We start from the raw sequence: 23,129 nt of genomic DNA on the forward strand, positions 1-23,129 counted from the left end.
GTTTTGTTCATTAGCCTTCTCCAATAAGGTATCTTTCTGATAAGTACAATGCTGCCTGCATTTGGTAGTGTTGTACTGTATTAATGAGGCTCAGGTTAAGGTGGAACATGGGCATCCCCTATACTGTAACAAACAAGGGGAAAGTTGTGCTCACCACTAATTTTTAAAACCATTAGGCGGGGGTGCAATGAGGCTGTGACCACAAAATACATATAGTCACATACAAGAGTCCTCTGCACTCAACCCATTATCAATATATTTAAGACATTGAGACATTTTGTGCATACTGCTACTGAAAAATGCCTTACCCTTTAAACAAAACAGGGATTGTTTGTCCATATATTGCAATATATTTAAAGGAACAGTAACACCAAAAATTCAAGTGTTTTAAAGTAATGAAAATATCATGTAGTGTTGCCCTGCACTGGTAAATCTGATCTGTTTGCTTCAGAAACACTACTATAGTTTATATAAACAAGCTGCTGTGGAGCAATGGTGGAAATTGAAAAATGTCTATATGGCACAGGTTAACTAATGGATAACAGATAACACCATTAGACAGAAAGAGTTTATTTACTATCTGTTGTGTAACCTGAGCATATTTACTATCTGTTGTGTAACCTGAGCATTTTCTCTCTGGAATGGCTGCCCCCATTGCTACACAACAGTTTATTTATATAAACAATAGTAGTGTTTCTTAAGCAAACACACCAGTTTTACCAGTGCAGGGCAACACTGCATTATATTTTCATCACTTTAAAACACTTTTATTTTTTGACATTATTGTTCCTTTAAGCTGGCCAACTACGTCAAAGTCATCCCATATCTGGCCAGTCCTATGCTCAATTTTCATCTGATTCATTAAGAATTCTATTGCTTCATTAAACATTTTACAAAGGGACGACTAAGTTTTACCTACAACTTACTAGCTGCTTTCAAAGTAAACCTCCATACTTGGCTGCCCTTTTATTAGACACCAGTGGGATCACCTGACTATAGCTGGGAACAGGGCCGCCATCAGGGGGGGACAGGGGGGAGAGTTGTAGGGGGCCTGAGGGTAAGGGGGGCCCGGCCATGCCACACTTACTTGATTAGCCAGGCCCCCCACCTTTCTGAGAGCTGCTGACTTTGGGAAGGCATGGACATTTAAGGGGCCCTGGCCACCAATTTTTTTATAATGTGGTGGGGGGGCCCTGGCCACCAATTTTCTTATAATGTGGTGGGGGGGACCTGGCCAACAATTTTGGCCACTAATTTTTTTTCTCATGTGGGGTCCTAGCCACCAATATTTTTTAATGGGGGGCCCTGTCCAAAAATGTTTTTTTATGGGGGGCCCTGACCACAAATATCTTTTTATTTTTTATTTACATGTGGGAACCCTAGCCACCAATTTTTTTTTTTTTACTGTGTGGTGGGGGCGGACCTGTAGGTGGGGCTTGCAGTGGGCACAGCCCAGGGGGCCCAGGAAATTTTGCCGTATGGGGCCCTGTGATTTCTGATGGCGGTCCTGGTTGGGAAGGGTGGGAGCTACAACATGGAGCTGGTCACTGCTCCTGTATAAACTATAACAAACAAGGGAAAGTTGTGCTCACCACTAATTTTTAAAACTATTAGGGGGGGTGCAATGAGGCTGTGACCACAAAATACTTATAGACAAATACAAGTTGCAGGTAAAACTTAATCCCTTTGTAAAATGTATAATGAAGTAATATAATTCTTAATGAATCAGATGCAATTTAAGTGTAGGACTGGCCAGATATGGGATGACTTTGACATAGTTGGAAACCTTAAATATATTGCAATATATGGACAAACAATCCCTGTTTTGTTTAAATGGTAAGGCTTTTTTCAGTAGCAGTATGCACAAAATGTCGCTGTCTTAAATATATTGATAATGGGTTGAGTGCAGAGGACTCTTGTATGTGTCATCCCCTATACTGCCCCCTATAGTGTCATTCTGGCACATTACTCATGGATTCAGAGCAAGGTGTATGTTGCAGGAAGCACTGAAAACCCCTGCTGCAAGTGTTCTCTAGTACTTGCAGCAGGGGGGGTTCATAAACGACCCCTTCAGTCTTATGAGCAAAGACATTCCTACCGTTCTTAGAATTCCAAACAGAAGTCTACCAGCATAGTCTCTACTGATTCTCTTAGGATTCGAAGAGCTTGCTTAAAGTGAAAAAAACTGTTCCATGGACCTAAGAGTAAGGGGCAAATTTATCAAGGGTCGAATTTTGAATTTGAAAAACTTCGAAATTCTAATTCAAGAAGACCAACCGAAATTAAGTCAAAGGTTCTTTTTGGCCAAAAAGGTGCGTTTTCGATCAAATTGGTCTGTATTATGAAACAAAGTAATAGCGCATTAGATCGAATTAGAATCAAAGTTTTTCTCAAAAGAAAACTTTGATTTTTCAACGTCCACCAATTGACTCCAAATAGGTTCTAGAAGGTCCACCATAGGCTAAAAGAGAAATTTGGCAGGTTTTAGATGGCGAATGGTCGAAGTCAAATTTTTAAAGAGACAGTACATGATAAATTTCGATATTCACATTTTTTACAATTCAAATCAAATTTGGACTATTCCCTAGTTGAAGTACACAAAAAATAGCTTGAAATTCGAATTTTTTGAATTCGAAAATTCACCTCGACCTTCGATTAATCTGCCCTTAAGTGTAATCTAAAAATTTATGTTGTGAATGAGGAAAAAGTAGCAGAAATAAGAAAAAAATGTCATAATGGCATATTGTTCATCAAACAGTAACTACAGTGCAGGTCTTTAATGCATATAGATTGTTATTTAAATTTAGAATTTTTTGTTAAGCTTACGGCATGCTTTCTGTGACTGCAACTTACTATGCTATGCCAACACTGTTTGTCATACATACAGCCAATAAAACCGCATTAAAACCTCATGAAAAAAACACCATAGCAAAAAAAAAAAAAAAAGAAAAGTTGCTGGTACTTACCCGTTCTTTCCATCAAAGCTGGAGGGTTATCGAATGATGCTTGATAAAGAAATTAGCCAGTCAGACATACAGTATATTGTAAACTGGAATCAACTGATCTTTGAGGGTCTTGCAATATTTGTTAAAAATTAAAAATTTATTTAAAGGGCAAGTTAATCCCAAAATAAAGAGTTGCCTAATAAAAGTAAACATAATTCAAAGCAACTTGCTAACATACATTTATAAAACATTCTCGGTGGTTTTAAAGTTTTTCGTAAAAACACTTGCTATTGAAAGCAGCAATTGCTTACCTCCTCCTTATTACATTTACACAATGTTGCAAAAGTCATGGGGGATTATTTATTAAAAGTCAGAGTTTACTGGTTTTATAGGTTTTTGAAATCACAACTAAACTCACGAACGCTAAAACCATGATTGTCATCGAATTTATTAAATGACCCGAATATAAAAAGTACGAACAAAAAAAATGCAGTAACATATACGAAAACTCTGAAAAGTTGAGTTTTTCAGACAGTTTCTAGAGAAGAAAAATTCCAAAAACCTCTGAAAATCCAAACTGATTTAAAGCGGTCACAGCACAGCTCCCATTGACTTTTATAGGACCCCAACAACTTTCACTTGGCGGGTTTTACCTTAGAGGTTTTCATGGTTTTACACTTAATAAATCTTAACGTTTTACAGCTTCTTATAAATATAGGAAACTTAATTTGTTGACATTCCTGGAAAAAAATAAAATTCGATTGCTTGTATAAGGGCCCCTTAGTTTCAGCATGGTTCAATTCAGTGGCGGAACTGCTCGCCTGTAAAATCTATTCCCCCGCCAGATATTGAGAAGACAGATCCACGGTCTGAGCCCTCGCTCCCCTCACACCGGGACTCTGGGAAGACAGGGTCAGCCAATATCTGCAGTCATGAGACTGGGGAATATACTGATAACTATTTGTCAATACAAAGGATGCATGCTAAATAGGCCAATTTATCAACCTAACTATGGAACATAGGGGCAGATTCACTAAAGGGCGAATTGTCGCCAGCGACCGCTTCACACACATGGCGACTTTTCACTAGCTTTACTTCAGCAGTGCGAGCATTTCTTAGCTAAGATGCGCTAGTGTTCGTTTATGCCTCGTAAAAATTCGCTGGTGATCATGCGCTTAAGTCAATTTGCATACGGCGGGTAATTTAAAGTTGTATGGACGTCTTTATTATAAATGTTGGTGCAAATGCTTGAAGTTACCACTTTTTCTTACAAAGGTCCAGGGGACCTTAATAAAGACAAGAGAGTTAATATAATGCCCACTGTTAAATGAATGTTCCATATGTTATGAAATGTCTGGAGATAAACCAGTGACCCAAAAAAAAGTTAGTTACTTTTGCAGCCAATCCCGCTTCAAAAAAGGAAAAGACGCCAGTGTTTTTGGAACTTTGATGCATTTTCGGGTCACAGGATATGATGTAAGTGACAGAAGATTGAGGAAGATCTAGCTGCTTTATAGCACTTCGCCTGGTCTGAGGTGGCGAAGTCAACTCTGGCAAAAGTGGAAAATGTGCAGTAAAATCCACACTTTACTGAATTTGCGGAGTAATGATCGTTCGCCAGATCAAAAAGTCGCCTGGCAATAGAGTGCGAATGAACGCTATCAACAATCTCTTTCGCTAGCGAATTGGCGGCTGCGCCTGTTTTTGAATTGGTGACGTTCCCAGCGCCGGATTTCTTTGTGGGCCGCGGTCCAACCAGGTGGCCGTGCGGTCCTAGCGCCCGCCTACACATCCCCTTCCCAGCGAAAATGCCGGTGCAGCTGGTGTAATTGAATGGGGACGCACACGTCCCCATAATGCGGCTGGGCAGCATGCCTCCCCTATTTTTTGCCGCCCTAGGCCCGGGCCTATGCGGCCTTGCCGCAAATCCAGGACTGGACGTCCCTGTAGGTGGCAACTCTGGTGAAAAGTCGCTATCGTTAGCCACTTTGCCCTTTAATGAATCTGCCCCGTAGGCTGGTGCTGCCCTCCTAGATAAATTTAACTAATTTGTCCTAAAGCAGTTTGCTATACCTTTAATGACACCATTTCAAGGAGAAAAGTATACTTACATTGATCATCATCAAAATCACTGTAAACTGAAAAAGAGGTAAAAAACAAGACTGAAAAAAGCCTATAAACCATCATGCCGCAACCCATTATTATTCATTCCAGCAATCCTGAGTCAGAGGAATAAATACAAATCAATAAAAACAACTGAACAACTTTACATAAGTGCCAAAGGCAATGTTTTGGGTACCAATCAAAGGGGACATTTCCATGTTTGCCATGTGCACATAGTAGCAATATCATGAAAGGGGATTGTTTTACACATCCACATAAAGGTCGGCTTTTTTAAGAACCGTGAATGCGCCGAAAAAAATGCATGTGTGTCTGGGGCCTTAGGGTGAAAAAGGAGAAAAGGCCCTGGTTATTTGGCAGATAGCAGAGACAGTAAGCTCTGTAATAAAATACAATAGTATTCTGCAGAGTGCATCTGTTATCTGCTATGTAACCTAAGACTTGAATGGCTGCCCCCATGGCTACACAGCACCTTGTTTATATAAACAAACAAACTAGGTGTAACAGTTATTGAACAAGTAAGGATCCCCGTGAGAGGGGGTGACACTCTGCGCCCCATGAACCTAAGGGAAGCCTACTGGATCCTGGAACTAGATACCAGAACAACGAAAGGTTTAAACCCAAGACATGATCTTATGTATCTATATTAACGCATTCGAAAAAAATGTATAAATAATCCAATTTCTACCTTGTATTTAACAAAAGCACTCCCCCCCCCTTTTTTTCCAAATATGCCTACAATACGGCTTCAACATAACGTTCCTTTCTGAATCTTGTATCTACACATATTTATTATGTCTATACGCATGTACTGGGTATCATACCTATTAAGCATATATCTTTCCCCCCCTCCTTTCAAAATTTGGTTATAACAAGGCCCTATTAAACTGCTTCCCTTAGAAACACACATTTACATATAAACATATATATTATATTACAGATTCGTAACTTCTATGGGAAAGCAAGGATACATACATAATGGAGATCCTAAAATTAATTGTTGGCACACTTCTCAGCTTATGGCAAAAGATAGCTCCTTTTGGAGCATACCCCAGTTTTAACATATATAACTTGATTTTAATGGTCAAAATAAAAATGTTTTTTTATGACTAGACTACCACTAGGGTTAAGTCACATACATGTTGTCATTTTATTAGTAGACCTGTAGAGGTCACTGTTGTATGACCTATTTAAAGGACCAGTAACATAAAAAAAAATGTAAAAATTTGTTAGTGCACAATGAAAAATAAATACCAAGACAAATGAAACTTTTAAAAATCAAAGACTTTATTAAGAAATAACTTACATAAAATCCACTTCCTGTCCTCTTCAGAAACGGCGAAAAGGCGACCATCCACACTGCATCGATCGATTTCTCCTCCCTGGCTATTCACTAACAGGCATCCTCCTCCTGGCTTCCATGCAAGCTGTGTCTGAGGCTCTTCACTCCTTCCCCATGGATCAGCTTCCCTCCACCGCTCTCCTCACCTCGCTCTCTGTCTTCCCTCCTCCCTACTCTCAGAGAGAGACATGCGGTGCCTGATTTCAACCCAGGCAGAACAGAAAGGCGCACGTTACAGGCGTCCAGCAGTGTCACAGGCTCTCCTCTTCACCGTGCATCGGCAGCGATAGGGTTAATCCCAGGTCAGTTCCCACGTGGGAGGGGAGGGCTCAGGCAAGGATCGCTTACTGCTCAGCGAAGGAGAGGAGAGCCTGTAACGTGCGCCTTTCCTGGGTTGTAATCAGGCGCCGCATGTCTCTCTCTGAGAGTAGGGAGGAGGGAAGACAGAGAGGGAGGTGAGCGGAGGAGGGAAGCTGATCCACGGGAAAGGAGTGAAGAGCCTCAGACACAGCTTGCATGGACGCCGGGAGGAGGATGCCTGTCAGTGAATAGCCAGGGAGGAGAAATCGATCGATGCAGTGTGGATGGTCACCTTTTCGCCGTTTCTGAAGAGGACAGGAAGTGGATTTTATGTAAGTTATTTCTTAATAGAGTCTTTGCTTTTTAAAAGTTCCATTTGTCTTGGTATTTATTTTTCATTGTGCACTAACAAATTTTTACATTTTTTTTTGATGTTACTGGTCCTTTAAGGAAGTGACACAACTGTGCCTGTAAGCCTATGATTAAGGGAGTTACTCCCGAAATGCGTCAGGTGATGTTGGTCAGTGACCTGTTGGAATAAAACCACCTTTTTATCATACCGGAGTGCCGCCTTTTCATCTTTTGAGCAATTATAATTTCAGTGGGGACGCTGATGGCAGAGCACCTGGATCATTACAACTAAAGAATGGAGCTACACGAATAAGGACACACAGGGGGTGAGTTTGAAGCAGCCTGTTTTCTTTTTAAACAAACAAACAACCAAAACACCTAAACACCTACAAATGCAGGAAAATAGTAAGTTATATTTTAAGTACCCTAAAAATGGTGGCTGTGTGATTGTGCATCAATTGTAGACAATAAAAGAAGCAAAAACAAGCCCTGTAATAAAAATAAGCCCTACTTACCAAAATAATGTAAATCCACTGCACATAAAGAAATGAGAAGAAATGTTAAACAATATATTAAATGAAGAGATGTAATTCAGGACACACAGGTTATTATAGTAATGAAAAGAAGAGTTGTAGCTCTGTCATATATGTCGGTATGTTAAAGATATGGAGGCCTAAATTGCCTAGTCTGAACTATTAAAAAAAGTTTTTCATAGGGGAAAAAAACATCCCAAAGGAATCCCAAATGCCTTAAGTGTTTTAAACCTGTTCACCAATCCTAGTTTGGTCTGCTTACAGATTGATGTAGGCCTAATATGCATATTCAAAATAACTTTATTCAGTATTTATACAAAGAAAAAAACATTTGTGAAAAAAACAAGGAAATATTTGGGGCATGTAAACCTAGACCCAACGTTGCTATCGGTGAGTGCACAGCATATTTATAGTGGCTTATTGATAAGATTTTTTTTTGAAAAGATTTTGAAGTTCATTTTTAGCATGGTGGTGCAGTTGGTAGCATTGCTGTCTTTCAGCTCTGGGGTCCTGGATTCTATTCAAGGTTTCGTTTGACTATTCAATAGCCGAAGTACTGTCTCTTTAAAAAATACTTCGACCCCCTAGTTCGCCACCTAAAACCTACCGAGGCCAATGTTAGCCTATGGGGAAGGTCCCCACAGGCTTCCTAACAAATTTCTGATCGAAGGAATATCCTTCTATCGATGGATTAAAATCCTTTGAATAGTTCGATTCGAAGGATTTAATCGATCGATTATTCCTTCGATCGTTCGATTGAACGAATTGCGCTAAATCCTTCAACTTCGATATTCGAAGTCGAAGGATTTTACTTCGACGGTTGAATATCGAGGGATTCGACCCTAGGTAAATGTGCCCCAAAGTGTTAATTATTTAGCAGTGCTTTAATGTCCCAATTACTTACACGTTTTAGCACTTGACTCTGTAATAAAAAAATATATAATTAGTCCATATAAATTTCAGTTAGCTCATGGATATACAGTAAATAATAGAAAGGATGGGTATCTTCATGTCCATATACAGGTATGGGATCCGTTATCCCGAAACCCATTATCCAGAAAGCTCCAAATTACGGAAAGGCAGTCTCCCATAGACTCCATTATAATCAAATAATCCAACTTTTAAAAAATTTCTCTGTAATAATAAATAGTACCTTGTACTTGATCCAAACTAAAATATAGATAATCCTTTTTGGAAGCAAAACCAGCCTATTGGGTTTATTTAATGTTTACATGATTTTCTAGTAGACTTACGGTATGAAGATCCAAATTACGGAAAGATCCGTTATTCGGAAAGCCCCAGGTCCCGAGCTTTCTGGATAACAGGTCCAAATACCTGTACTTTATAATATAGAACCGGTGACTAATTAAAAGCTAACAGCTTCAAAGGTTCTTCTTCCATTCATTAAAAGCTAATAAAACAAATAAGGGTTTTAATTTTTTGAGATGGAGAGGATCCAGTTGCAATGAATATAAACAGCATATTGTAGGGTAAGTGTTATTGGGACTGCATCAGAATAAACGGTTGGTTCAAAAGAGGTTACTGAACATATCTCACAAATCAAGGTTAATTTCTAGCACTGCACATTTACTTCTGTAAGTCATAAAAGACTTGCCAACCAATATTCCCTTCGTCTTAACAATATTGTGGGCTCCGAAACAGGAGGCCACATTGTTGAAGCCTATAATACTGGCATAATGAAAGTTACAAATTATGTGCTAGTTCTAGTAAACCACAACAACCATTCGGCAATAACAATTTTTTGGCCAACTCTATGAAATCTTATTTGGGCTGCAAAACGTAGATGAAAATGTGTGACTGTGATTACATTACAACCTCAGAACCATGTTTTCCAGCAAATGCAACATTGGGGTTAATTGGATTGTTTAACCAAATGTATAAGGGGTTATTTACTAAACTCCGAATGCAAAAATCACAAAATCATTTTTTTCTTAATAAAATCGGACTTTTAAATTCTGAATTTTTCAGAATTTATTAAACCCCGAGGATGGAAAAGTCTGAATCTAAAAATCCGGCACCTCAGACCTGTTGAGGTTGCATATACTGTAAATCAATTGGAGAAGTCCCAATTATTTTTTGATGTGCGCTGGGTTTCGTGCAATACCCCGGGAGTTTTCAGGTGAAAATCTTGAAAATCAGATGAAAAAATCCGAAAAAATTGTGAAATTCTGATTTTTTTTCCAGCAAAGCAAATTTTCGGGAAAATGTAATAATAAATAAGCGTTAAAAACCCGAGCGGATTTGATCGGAGTTTGTAGCAGAAAATATTGAGGTAAATTCGGACTTTGATAAATAACCCCCTAAATATGATGTCACAGTGAAAGTTGTTAGAATGAGTGTCCTAGGGCCTGTAATGATAACACCATGGGGGAAGTATAACAACAAGCATAGAGAAGACACCCTATAACAAGCAGTGCTATATAAATCTTTGATTTCAAAAAATTGTGTAAAATCTAAAACCCTCAGTTGGTTGATAATGATTTTCTAAGGGCTTCCAAGACTTTCACTTACAAGGGTGACACACAGCACGTTGATACCTCATAGGTTACAAGTTAATAGGGTTTACTTTGTGGACAGGCCATGCCCACACCCTCAGACTTTCTCAAAAATGCTAAATTCTTTAACAGCATATTAATATACTATTTACCTGTATCATAATCATTCATAGCTGAAAAAAAAGGAAAATGTTATTAAGACATATTTTAACATATTAATGCTAAATGTAGTAGTAATTAAATGTGTGACTTACCTCCTTCCTTTGGTTTATTTGCAATAAATTCCTTATTTTCATCATTGTCCTCAGGGGCAGTAACTACCATGGAGGTTATTGGAGTCACAAAATTGTACTTGAGAGATAATTCCAAGGCTTGTTTGGTGATCTTTTCTTTGTTTTCCCCCTGTGCCAAAATCCTGCGGAGAATAAATGCACTGGTTTATTTTGTTTTGTTTGTGCTATAAGAATTTATTTTGTGAACATGAAGGGGCCCATTTACTTAGCTCGAGTGAAGGAATAGAGGAAAAAAATTTCAATTTCGAATGTTTTTTTTGGCTACTTCGACCTTCGACTACGGCTTCGAATCGAATGATTCAAACTAAATTAGTTCGACTATTCGATAGTCGAAGTACTGTCTCTTTAAAAAAAAAAACTTTGACCCTCTAGTTCGCCACCTAAAAGCTACCGAAGTCAATGTTAGCCTATGGGGAAGGTCCCCATAGGCTTTGCTAGCTTTTTTAGCTCGAAGAAAAATTGCTCGATCGATGGATTCAAATCCTTCGAATCGATCGATTCGAAGGTCTTAATCGTTCGATCGAAGGAGTTAATCGTTCGATCGAACGAATTGCGGTAAATCCTTCGACTTCAATATTCGAAGTCGAAGGATTTCAATTCGGCCGTCGAACGTTAAGTAAATTTGCCCCCACATGTTTTAGTCACAAAATGTTTTTACATCAGCTGTATTGTTCTCTGTCTAGTCTGCTGAACATATTTGTTCCATGGTAAAGACTTTAAAGATCTGCCCTCACAATACAATTGCTTTAAGGGGTTATTTATCAAAATTTCAATTTTTCTTCACTATTTTCTGAAAACCACTCCGACCAAATCAGCATGACTTTTCCCCTTGTTTATCAATAAATTTTTACAAAAATTTATTGTGCGGGAAAATCGTGAAAAAACCCAAATAGTACTTTTTTTGAATTTGACACCTGCAACCTGCAAATTTTTTGGATTTGACGTCCGAAACCACAAAATCTTCGGATTATTGAACAAAACCCAGCGCATGCCTGGATATCTTCAAAATGCAACGTCATTGACTTCTGCATTAATTTGGCAGGTCAGAGATGGAGTACTTTTTTATTTGGACACCGTCAGGTTTAATAAATCTTTTTCTATGAAAAAATTGTGTTTTTCCTCTATAAAAATCCGACCATAAAAAAATCAGACTTTAATAAATTGTATAAAAAGAACAGAGGCGCCAAAAGAATAAAAGGATATAAACGAGTTAAAAAACAAAAACTTGGTAATCAGAGGAGGCAGTAGTGGACTTACCTCCTCCAAGCAGACACAAAATGACTGTAATTAAGCAGTCAAAATTTATTAACAATTTATAATTATAATTATAGCTATAATTATAGCCGCTTGCCCACATCAATATGATCAACACTCCCCTATTTCTTATACAGTATGTGTACCCTCACGCACTTTTATGTACCTATTCCACTACTCTGTCTCATCCAACATGGCGGCTAAGTAACGCCCACACTGCCCCTCCCAACATGGCGACTATTTACTTCCTATACTATAGTATTGAACCTTTTGCCTTAACCCCGCCCCCCTATGATGCACTTCCTGTTTGTAAGATGCTGGTTCCCCTCCAAACTCTCACTATAAAAGACACTCAGGCGTCCTCTACCGACACAGAGGCGCTAAGTGTGTATACTACTGCCAGATGGTGAGTCTTGTTATTTATTATCACACACCACTCTATGCCTTATATGTTTATATTAACTTTGCAGCCCCACTACGTTTTTGCTCACTGCACTTCCTTCTTACCCTATTTACTTCACCTGTATAATTGTTGTATCCTCTAATACTTTACTCAACCTTTACTTTGGTATATCCAAAAAATCCCCCTATTTTTATTAATAGCTAACTAGTCCCTGCACCATACCTTTATCCCAGAATAATGACCACCATACATATTTTGTAATACTAAAAAAGCTTTTGTTTTGACGAATAAGCATACAGCATACTATTTGTCACTTTGGTCTCTGAAATTCACAGCTGTAACTCCTATGTTTATTGCCGAAGCGGGTCTGAGCCCATGAAACGCGTTGCACTGATTGGAGTTCGTTAATAAATTTTGACTGCTTAATTACAGTCGTTTTGTGTCTGCTTGGAGGAGGTAAGTCCACTACTGCCTCCTCTGATTACCAAGTTTTTGTTTTTTAACTCGTTTATATCCTTTTATTCTTTTGGCGCCTCTTTTCTTTTTATACAATACTAAGTCCACCCTGGGTGGAGGGTTGATACCCATTTTCTATCTACAGAGAGCGACTTCTTAATCCTGAGTGGGGTCAGGACAATCTCCCCACCTGCCTTTACAGTGGTTGCCTATTGGTAACCCTGGTTTGTGAGTATATGTTATCTACTCTTATTTCATTATCCCTTTCCAATACATATTACACTATTGGGGCTCTTGGTGTTCTTTTTGTTTAGACTTTAATAAATGAACTTCTCTGCAATACCAACTCCTGTCTAATCAAAGCGGCAACTTATCAGTTTAATCCTTCCATTCTAAATGGAATCTTTTTATCACAAGTAAATAAGCACTCATCCCCCCTATTCTTCATTGTTTACGGCTTCAATAATAAATCATATTTCTTCATAATATTGTATGTCTTCTGCTTATCATCAATTCCCGTTCCTGTATTAGCCTTGTTACAAAGCACATAGGCTCCTACCTGCCAGACACTCACCTGTGGCCAAACCTGACAATTTCTCATCTAGCCTAACATAGTTATAGTGCACCCTATGGGGCCTATTTACTAACATTTGCATTTCCTTTTTTTAATACATCTTATTTTTTTCACTACAATTTTTTTTTTCTTCTCTAAAACTCTATAAAGTCGACAGTTATTATGTGTAAAAACCACAAATAACTCTAATACTTCTCCAAGTAAAGGTCCCATAGGAGTAAATGATAACTGCGCTGATCCGATTGGACATTTTTAACCATTCAGACTTTTAGAGGTTTTACGATTTCTTTCGCTAGGAATTGTCTAAAAAACTAACAATTTTAGATATATTCATATTTTTCCAGACCATTCGTCATTTTTTTTTCTGTTCGTACTCTTTATATTAGTATCTTTAAATAACTTTCATGGCATTCATGGTTTAAGAGAAACAAGATGGTATGTAATTAAAATCACAAGCGTTGTTTAAAATGGCGTTTATCTTTGCTTGCAATGTAAATTAATTCGCTGACGAATATTACATCACTCATTATTGCTAACTAACCAACAGTTAGCTCTGGAATTTAGTTTAATATGTTGTTGCAAAAAACGCTTTGATTGCGAAATGTTATTACATACATGTTCCCAAAAGCCGTTTGTTTGCAAACTTTGTGAGGAAGAAATTACATTCCCCTAATAAAGTTTAATTGTGGTTTTAAAAATTTCTAATACCATTAAAATTCATAAATGGACCTCTATATGCTGCATTTCGCACCTTGCTGATTTCTCATCTTGCCCATTCCTATAGCTTGTGCCTCAACCTCTTCTCCTTTTAGATTGTAAGCTCTTTGTAGCAGGATCCTTTTTACTTTTTGTATAGTTGATCAGTTGTATTTGTGTGAGCAATCTGTATTTTCAATGTATATACCCATTAATTACAGCACTGTAGAATATGTTGGCACTTTATAACTCCGTATAATGATGATAATCCATGCAATGCCCCTTACTGTTGTGTTAGCAGCTGCTCAATGGTGAGGTAAGCCCATAGTCTTTCTGTAAAGTCTCCAAATATGTAATGCAGTTCCTTGGTAGCTTCTTCTACTTCTGTTATATTTGTTTCTACATTCATTGAAAACTGCTCTGAAACCTGCACCAAAAGAAACATCACTTTATCCAACATTTAGCAGCGCAATCTCATTTCAGTACAGTGGAGGCAACTTGAAATAGTGGGACTGTTGCAGTTCATTCCTGATAGTTGGGGTGTCAGACATTTGTTTTGTTGAAAAAAAGTTGCATACCAGAAAGAACCATCGTGTTCCATTTTTTTCAATGAGGCTGAAATCCCAAATGTTTTCTAAAGTATATTCCCATTGACTTCTATAAAAACTCACTAGCTTTTACTTGCCGAGTTTTTCCTGGTGACTTCATGTTTTTTTTTTTAAATAAATCCTGACTATTCAGTGTTTCAGAAAACACTTGCATGCCTCTCCCATGTCTATGTTTCACTGCAATTCTGAAATCAAAAAAAACCCGCCAACTTGATTTTTGATTAATTTACCCCTAAGACTTCTACTACAGAAGAAAAGCAGTGGCAAGGACCCAATGATCATCTTTTATACACAGATTGGTAGATATGACACTTAAAGACACTTGACTGAGCTGAGGAGCTAGTGAGGTTCAATTTGATTCAGCCAACATAAATCTTAAATGCAACAGTCATTGTCAAATAAAAGACTCACCCCCTGTCCAACTACTTCTGTTGTTAAACGCTCCAGAATATCATTGTTTATGTGTCCGGCAACAACAATTTCAGAACCTTGGTAATAATGTCTAAAGTTGTTCTGGGTCAAATTCGATACCGAATTATCCAGGTACTCGAGCTGAACATTCAGAAGCAATGGGTTTGCAACTTCATTATAGAAACCCTGCAGGAAATGAAACCACAATTATCTAATGCATTTTTAGTTGTATCTAACACGGCATCTAATCAAATATACAGTATTTATTTAGAAGTTAAAAAATAAACACATTCCAAATATGCAACTGGGGAATACTTAAGAAATATTTAGGGGCCGATTAACTAAGGGTCGAATATCGAGGGTTAATTAACCCTCGATATTCGACTAGGAATTAAAATCCTTCGACTTCGAATATCGAAGTCGAAGGATTTAGCGCAGATAGTTCGATCGAACGATCGAAGAATAATTCCTTTAATCGAACGATAAAATCCTTCGAATCGAAGGATTTTAATCCAACGATCGAAGGAATATCCTTCAATCAAAAAAAGTTAGCCAAGCTAGCCCATAGGCTAACATTGACTTTGGTAGCTTTTGGATGGCGAACTAGGGGGTCGAAGTTTTTTTAAAGAGACAGTACTTCGACTATCAAATGGTCGAATAGTCGAACGATTTTTACTTCGAATCCTTCGATTCGAAGTCGAAGGTCGAAGTAGCCCATTCGATGGTCGAAGTAGCCCAAAAAAAACTTCGAAATTCGAAGTTTTTTACCTTCGAATCCTTCACTCGAAGTTAGTGAATCAGCCCCTTACTGTTAATCAACACTTTCCCAACTGTCAGGAACTTTACAGATTGACAATTGATTTATTAAAGAAAATATTTGTGAATTCACTATAATGTGTTTGGCTTTTTTGAGCAACCGAATGCTATTCTGCTCAATGGTCTGTTAGAGATCAACAACAGCAATGAGCTTTAACACGCCTCTGTTTAGTTCCCACTGCAAATTGCAAATAGTGAGGAAGGAAGGGAGGAAAAACAAATTAAATTCAATTGAGCTACTTATTCATACAGTCAGATACATCCTGTGTCACTTGTGTAAAGGCAAAGTAAAAAAAATATCCAGAGATAAATCTTTAATACATGTGCCTTTGCAATTGCTGATGAAACAAGCAGAAGTGTAATATGACCTTATTCCACACCAGTGACAGCTCCGTCTCTGACCATGGAGATGTCTGGCCTAATGTCTTGCCTGCTGGGATTTTTATATTACAGATTGAATTAAACCCATCGTATGGGATTAGTTATATAGAGAAACCCTATACTGCATGATTAACATCTCACCTGTAACTGCAGGGCAGCATCCGAGTCTTCATATATCCGCCTCGCTAATCCACCATTTTCCAAAGACAGTTTCTCCAGAAAATTAAAGTCAACATCATTACCAAATCCCAAACAGTACAGTGTGGTCTGTCTCTCAATGGTTTTTTTAACATTATTGATTATTTCATTGTGGTTAGTGACTCCTGTAAAAATGTAAACAGTCAATTAAAATATGAACAATATAAAGGTAGATTAATATATATTGTTTCTATTTCCATATAGAAGCAGTTCCACAGGATTTATTGGTACCTTTCATTATGCTCTTTGAGAAAGGTTATAAGGGGAAAATTACTGTTTGCACTATTTGCTCAACTGCAGTTCTGATTACAATCAATATATTGTGATATCATAAATATATCATCCTTGCAAGATTTTGAAACATGGCTTCTGAGTGGGTAGGAATTGTGGAGATTTTTCTGGTCCCAACTGCATCACTGCACTTTACTCTTAACCATTACAGAAATCAACTAAGATTGCCTATGAGATATACTGCTACCACCACCATCTTGGTATGTAGCGTACATTCTCAAAATTGATACTATTAAGAGTTGACTGAGTTTTACTCTGTTCTGTCCTAAGGCAACATATAGATCTACAATGCTTATAGCCCCTGAGAACATACAGAGCCAGTTAGCCGAGCTGCATAAATGAAATCTTACATGACACATTTAAAACCTTACTTCGTGACCTACTTCAAAATCTGCATCATTCTAATGGAATAGAATAAAACAATTAAGTTCAGAAGGTGCTTACCAGATGTTGGCTCTCCATCTGAGAGGAATAATATTATGGAAGTGCTTATTTTGGGTAAAAGTTTACTCCTTGAGCTATGTTTGAGCATTTTCACTGCAGTAAGCAAGGCCTTATCTATATCTGTGCCTGAATGTGGGCAAAATAATAAATATTAATACATATTTGTAAAGTGCCATCATATATCACAATGCCTGACATTAAGTAAATACCGTAATGAAGCATAATTGCACCCTAGGTCATTTATAAAGTTGCCTGAAGAGATATTTTTGCCCAGTAAGTGGGGAACATAATTTCAATATGTCTCCTCCAAGCACCATGTTCTGGATGAGTTTCTGAATTTTCAAATGATGTGCACCTGTCTTCCAGGTCTTCCCCACCAATTCTAGAAATCTCCTTGTGTGCAATTACACTAAAGTACTTATTCATGTGTGGTACAACCGGAAGGCTAATTACTTTTTAGTAGAGATTTGCCAAAGTACAGCCATTAGCTCTCCTATATATACCTTAAAGTGAGCTCAAAGGTCAGTTAGGGTGAGATTTGGAGAGAGTATGCCTTTGTTGTTCTAGTAATTCTAAAAACTATGACTGAATCATCCATACACTGATATTTTCCTTTATATACTAATTTCATGGCCAAAAGATTGGACCTGGACAGGTGGCCCTGGGCAAAGTTTTTGGATTCAATTGAACTGAATTGAACTGAAAAATGTTTGAAAACTACTGTCTAAAGGAAGAAGACAATAATATTGATAAATATTAGACAATATTGTTGTCCAATGATTTCTGATGGCATTTATACTAAAAAGCTTTCTTAGATAAAGTTACCCAACGCAATAAAACAACTTCTAAAGCAACAACAGCAAATACTAATTACTAGACTCTTGACTGGCAATATGGCTTTTGAGGATGGCAATCATTGCAGGGCTGAGGTTCCCATTTGTCACTACTAAGTTGTTTGTATTTTATGTTTTAGGTTTCAATTAAAACATGAATGAGAGAATATGAGAATGAGAAAGATCATTTAAACAAGGCAATATTTGAAATACAGTGATACCAATGTCCAACACTTATAGGACCAATTTATCAAAATCTGAGTTTTTACAGCAATTTAAGTTTTGTGCAGCAGTAATCACAAAACTCAAATTTTTGAAGTTCATAAAGCACAAAAAAACTAATTGCATGAAAAAGTCAATGGGAGATTTATTTCCAAATGTCATGCAAATTCATTATTAATTAGACTCATTGATAATGAGTGGACTTGAGAAGAGCAGAATGTGATTTGTTTTTAAGTGATGAGATAGTTGATTTTTTCATAAATAAAGGCACATTCAATATTATAAAGTAAGTAAATTTGAAAAATAACTTTTGATAAATCTGTCCCTTGTAGGCCTGTGTAACAAAATTCAATTTGTGACTTTGAGAGTTTTTTTGTTGTTTTTGAGTTGAAAAAAACTGGAAAAAAACTCACCAAACTCAAAAGTGAGCTTATTTATAAAAACATTAGAATTTCAGAAACTTGATGGACGAAAACCTGAATGAGGCAAAGTCACATTCTATTCATCATGCTGTGTTTCAGCATTTCAAATATGTCAATATTTTACCTCCTCTTGCCGAAATCTTGGAGACAAATTCTTTTGCCTTTATTATATTTTCAGGCACTGCTTTAACAAGGGTATTCTGCCACTTATCCACCTTATCATCGAATATTAAAATTCCAAAATGATCTTCTTCTGGTAGATCTGCCAGGATTTTTAAGAAGGCTTCGTATGTCTATAAAATGAAAGTATTTAAAGACATTTAAAGACATTTTTACAAAAATCAGCAACCTTAAACTGTAATGGAGGAATGTAGTAAAAACTGCAAATGAATACATTTTTTTGAATAAATAAGAAAATATTCTACATTTTACAGCACATTTTTAAGATGTGCTTGAAGGTGGTGTATTATATATATATATATATATATATATATATATATATATATATATATATATATATATATATATATATAACAAACAAGGGAAAGTTGTGCTCACCACTATTTTTTAAAACCATTAGGCGGGGGTGCAATGAGGCTGTGACCACAAAATACATATAGTCAAATACAAGAGTCCTCTGCACTCAACCCATTATCAATATATTTAAGACAGCGACATTTTGTGCATACTGCTACTAAAAAATGCCTTACCCTTTAAACAAAACAGGGATTGTTTGTCCATATATTGCAATATATTTAAGCTGGCCAACTACGTCAAAGTCATCCCATATCTGGCCAGTCCTATGCTCAATTTTATCTGATTCATTAAGAATTCTATTGCTTCATTATACATTTTACAAAGGGACTAGGTATTACCTGCAACTTAACTTGCTGCTTTCAAAGTAAAACTCCCAAACTTGGCTGCCCTTTTATTAGACACCAGTGGGATCACCTGACTATAGCTGGGAAGGGTGGGAGCTACAACATAGAGCTGGTCACTGCTCCTGTATAAACTATAACAAACAAGGGAAAGTTGTGCTCACCACTATTTTTTAAAACCATTAGGCGGGGGTGCAATGAGGCTGTGACCACAAAATACATATAGTCAAATACAAGAGTCCTCTGCACTCAACCCATTATCAATATATTTAAGACAGCGACATTTTGTGCATACTGCTACTAAAAAATGCCTTACCCTTTAAACAAAACAGGGATTGTTTGTCCATATATTGCAATATATTTAAGCTGGCCAACTACGTCAAAGTCATCCCATATCTGGCCAGTCCTATGCTCAATTTTATCTGATTCATTAAGAATTCTATTGCTTCATTATACATTTTACAAAGGGACTAGGTATTACCTGCAACTTAACTTGCTGCTTTCAAAGTAAACCTCCATACTTGGCTGCCCTTTTATTAGACACCAGTGGGATCACCTGACTATAGCTGGGAAGGGTGGGAGCTACAACATAGAGCTGGTCACTGCTCCTGTTGCAGCAAGTTAAGTTGCAGGTAATACCTAGTCCCTTTGTAAAATGTATAATGAAGCAATAGAATTCTTAATGAATCAGATAAAATTGAGCATAGGACTGGCCAGATATGGGATGACTTTGACGTAGTTGGCCAGCTTAAATATATTGCAATATATGGACAAACAATCCCTGTTTTGTTTAAAGGGTAAGGCATTTTTTAGTAGCAGTATGCACAAAATGTCGCTGTCTTAAATATATTGATAATGGGTTGAGTGCAGAGGACTCTTGTATTTGACTATATATATATATATATATATATATAATGCAAGAAGATTTTTTTACATAAGCTTTGCACCAGGGCAAGCTATAAAATGGTTTATGTTTTTTCCACCGGCAGCTGGGTTGATATCAGTGGTAAAAGGTTATGGTAAAGGTAGGTGAGGTTAAGGTAAACTGTTCACACACAGGAAGAAATAGCTAACATTACACATATTTTTTGCATGATTGACTTTTATGTTGTTTCCCCCACAAAAATCTTATATTTGTATTTTTATGATGTCTGCATTGCTGCCATTGTGTTATAGGGACAGGGCAATTTACAATTAAATTAGAATATGAAATTATGCAAATGCAATATCTATTAACTAGTAAATATGATTATTTACAAGTTATACAAAACATTGTAATGTAATTTAATTTTGCTAACAAATTAAGCCTTCTGTATAACAGTGATTGTCAGCAAAGCTCTATTAAATCTACCACAAGGTGGAACTCTTCTAATGCAATTTGTTTTCCTACTACAAATTTCATGGTCCTGGTAGCAACACATTCTATCATTTATCTTGAATCTGACAAAATCTAGGAGATGTTTAGACATTTACCTGCTTAATTTTCTGCCCATGCATTGACCCACTGTGATCAATAACAAAGACAACATTCTTTGGCACTTTTTGAAGGCTGGCAGGAGCAAAGTAATGCACAAAGTATCCATTGGCAATCTGCAAAAATAATCAGATTTATATCAATATTAATCAATATAATTTATTTAATTTTATACCAGCAAAGTATTAGGCATTAGTTTATTCGCAAAAGTGGTGATGTCTAATCTGCAGCCTACCAAATTCACAGTTTATTCCTGTTTTTAGAGGTTTTTTTTCTTACAAAATCGTTGTCAGGACACCAAGCTGCAGTGGGTGTTAAATATTACTGGAATATTTTATTATTGTACAGGATGAGCCTAATATTTATTTTTTGTGGTGTAACCTATATGGCTTCCAGACTCAGTTACCCAGTATATAGACTCCCACCTGATTGCTTCTCTGCAGTGTCAGATCATAAACAATACGTTACCTGAATGTTCCCAGCTGAATTTTCCCTCTTAACATCATATTTTATCAAAAAGTTCCCATCAAGCAGTGTTTCTGTGCATTCAGGACATGTACGTTGCTGATCCATCGTTGGCTTGAATGTGATTTGGGCCTGCAGATCACATAAAAGTTTCCATCAAGCACAAGTCTCTTTCGAATCTACTTTTTCCAATATAAGCCCAATTACCTGTTTCTCTGTGCGATTTATTTGGACTACATCAGTTAATTCATTAGTGATGAATGTGCCGTGTGCTTCTAAAAAGCGAATCCCTTGAGGCTCTACAAGGTGTGCATTGATCTGTAAAAACAATTTAGCTTGTTAACTAACACAACACAAATTTGTTGTTGTGCGGTGATCCATAGTAACCAACTCAAAATTTGCATTTTTTTTTTTATCCAACTGCATTAGGCTGATCAAAGCTAATTGCTTATTGGCTGCTATGGGCCATTGCACTGGGGAAAAATATGCCAATTATTAGTAAATTAGCCTGTATGTATTATCTTGTGGACACTCTGTGCTACTTTTTGAGATTTTCCAATTTAATTACTAAGCTAGAGTTTCCCAAAGTAGCCTGAAGTCATGAGAAGGTGGGATCTGGGATGAATACCAATTTGCTGTTTTAGATACTTCTTCAAAGTCAGCATATTTTCCAGCTAGAGTCAGAATCTTCTGTTGGGGAGTGCTTATTTGCTATTCTGAATGTTCTTGGAACTGTAGACGGATGAGCGAGTGATATTATTATTGTTATTAACATAATTGTAATCTTGTTATGGGCTAAGAGAAGCATAAATATGGGGGACCTCAGTGGGGCTTGAACCCAAAAAGCCCACAAACCACTCTACGTCCTTAAAAGAAAGCATTTTTACTAAAAGCAGGGTGACTTCACCTGGAAGTTTTCTATAAGCTGTTTAGGTTTAACTTTGAAAGATAATTCATAATTCCCAAGATATCGTTTCAGTAGCTCTTCATAAGTCAGTACAAATATCGCATTTGCAAAGGCAGCAACATTCACTGTGACTTTAAAATGTTCCATTTTCCTTCCTGTAGACCTGGATTTATTGAAAACACAGGTGCATTAGCAACACACAAGTAAAAGGACATAAATGAAGGCAGTTATTCGCAAACCTCTGCTCATGCCTCCCATGTTTTTGATGGAACTACGCTCCGTGGACACAAACTGGAGGGTCACCAAAACAAGTGCAGTGTAATTTAATGTTATTCACAGGTAAAGAGTTAATGGGGGATTATGCACAGATCATACTCTGTGCCTATAATTTTAATATTTAAAAAACTCTGGAGGAGATGTAATAAAATTCACAAAGAGAACAAATTTGCAAATAAATTTTGCATGTCGCAATGTAATATTCTTCATAAGGCTTTTAGTGCATTATGAGCCTTTAACACCTTCTTGAAGGTGGGGTAAGCTTTTGGATCAAATGTAAGAACTTTTTCATTAAGAAGTTTTATTACATACATACACTGTACAAAATGGCAAACTATAAAATTTGCAGTCGATATTCTACTGTCGCATTAGAGGCAAAAACAAAGGCAACATTTCTCACGTTGCAAACATTTATTTGTGATTTTGTGAATAAATTGCGAATGATTTTTGCTTTAGCGACCATTATTACATTCCCCCATCTGTGTTTTGCTGTTTTTTGAGCTAAACCCCCCAATGATTTAACCTTTCCTTCTCCTTCAGCTATGCAGCTAACTATTAGTGATGGGCAAATTTATTCGCCAGGCGCAAATTCGCGGCGAATTGCCGTGATTCGCCACTGGTGAATACATTTGCGAAACCGGAGAGAAAATTCGCCGGTGTCTAAAAAAAATGGACCCTGTTTCGCTAATTTTTCAACGTTTCGCTAATTATTTGGCGAA

At 37.1% G+C, this 23,129-nt stretch overlaps 1 protein-coding gene and 1 long non-coding RNA gene across 4 annotated transcripts in view; one reads left to right on the top strand and one right to left on the bottom strand.

Moving 5' to 3' along the window:
* Window positions 1-23,129, bottom strand: part of itih4.S (inter-alpha-trypsin inhibitor heavy chain family member 4 S homeolog) — a 50,456-nt gene that overhangs the window by 23,397 nt on the left and 3,930 nt on the right. For all 3 annotated transcript variants that reach the window (XM_041561699.1, XM_041561698.1, XM_041561697.1), the window contains exons 4-18: window positions 22,135-22,297; window positions 21,435-21,545; window positions 21,231-21,359; window positions 20,762-20,878; window positions 18,535-18,703; window positions 16,934-17,059; window positions 16,142-16,323; window positions 14,804-14,989; window positions 14,072-14,211; window positions 10,363-10,523; window positions 10,261-10,281; window positions 8,497-8,514; window positions 7,575-7,592; window positions 5,057-5,083; window positions 2,967-3,005 (exon numbers count right to left, since the gene is read on the bottom strand). In XM_041561699.1, the coding sequence (XP_041417633.1) occupies window positions 2,967-3,005; window positions 5,057-5,083; window positions 7,575-7,592; window positions 8,497-8,514; window positions 10,261-10,281; window positions 10,363-10,523; window positions 14,072-14,211; window positions 14,804-14,989; window positions 16,142-16,323; window positions 16,934-17,059; window positions 18,535-18,703; window positions 20,762-20,878; window positions 21,231-21,359; window positions 21,435-21,545; window positions 22,135-22,297 (1,607 nt within the window). The remainder of the gene's footprint in view (window positions 1-2,966; window positions 3,006-5,056; window positions 5,084-7,574; window positions 7,593-8,496; window positions 8,515-10,260; window positions 10,282-10,362; window positions 10,524-14,071; window positions 14,212-14,803; window positions 14,990-16,141; window positions 16,324-16,933; window positions 17,060-18,534; window positions 18,704-20,761; window positions 20,879-21,230; window positions 21,360-21,434; window positions 21,546-22,134; window positions 22,298-23,129) is intronic.
* LOC121393359 lies at window positions 6,412-22,991 on the top strand. Its single transcript, XR_005961018.1, has 3 exons — window positions 6,412-7,040; window positions 7,311-7,385; window positions 22,296-22,991. It is a non-coding gene; the product is annotated as an uncharacterized LOC121393359 (long non-coding RNA).

The sequence above is a fragment of the Xenopus laevis genome, chromosome 4S (genome assembly GCF_017654675.1).
Source record: "Xenopus laevis strain J_2021 chromosome 4S, Xenopus_laevis_v10.1, whole genome shotgun sequence".
NCBI lineage: Eukaryota > Metazoa > Chordata > Amphibia > Anura > Pipidae > Xenopus > Xenopus laevis.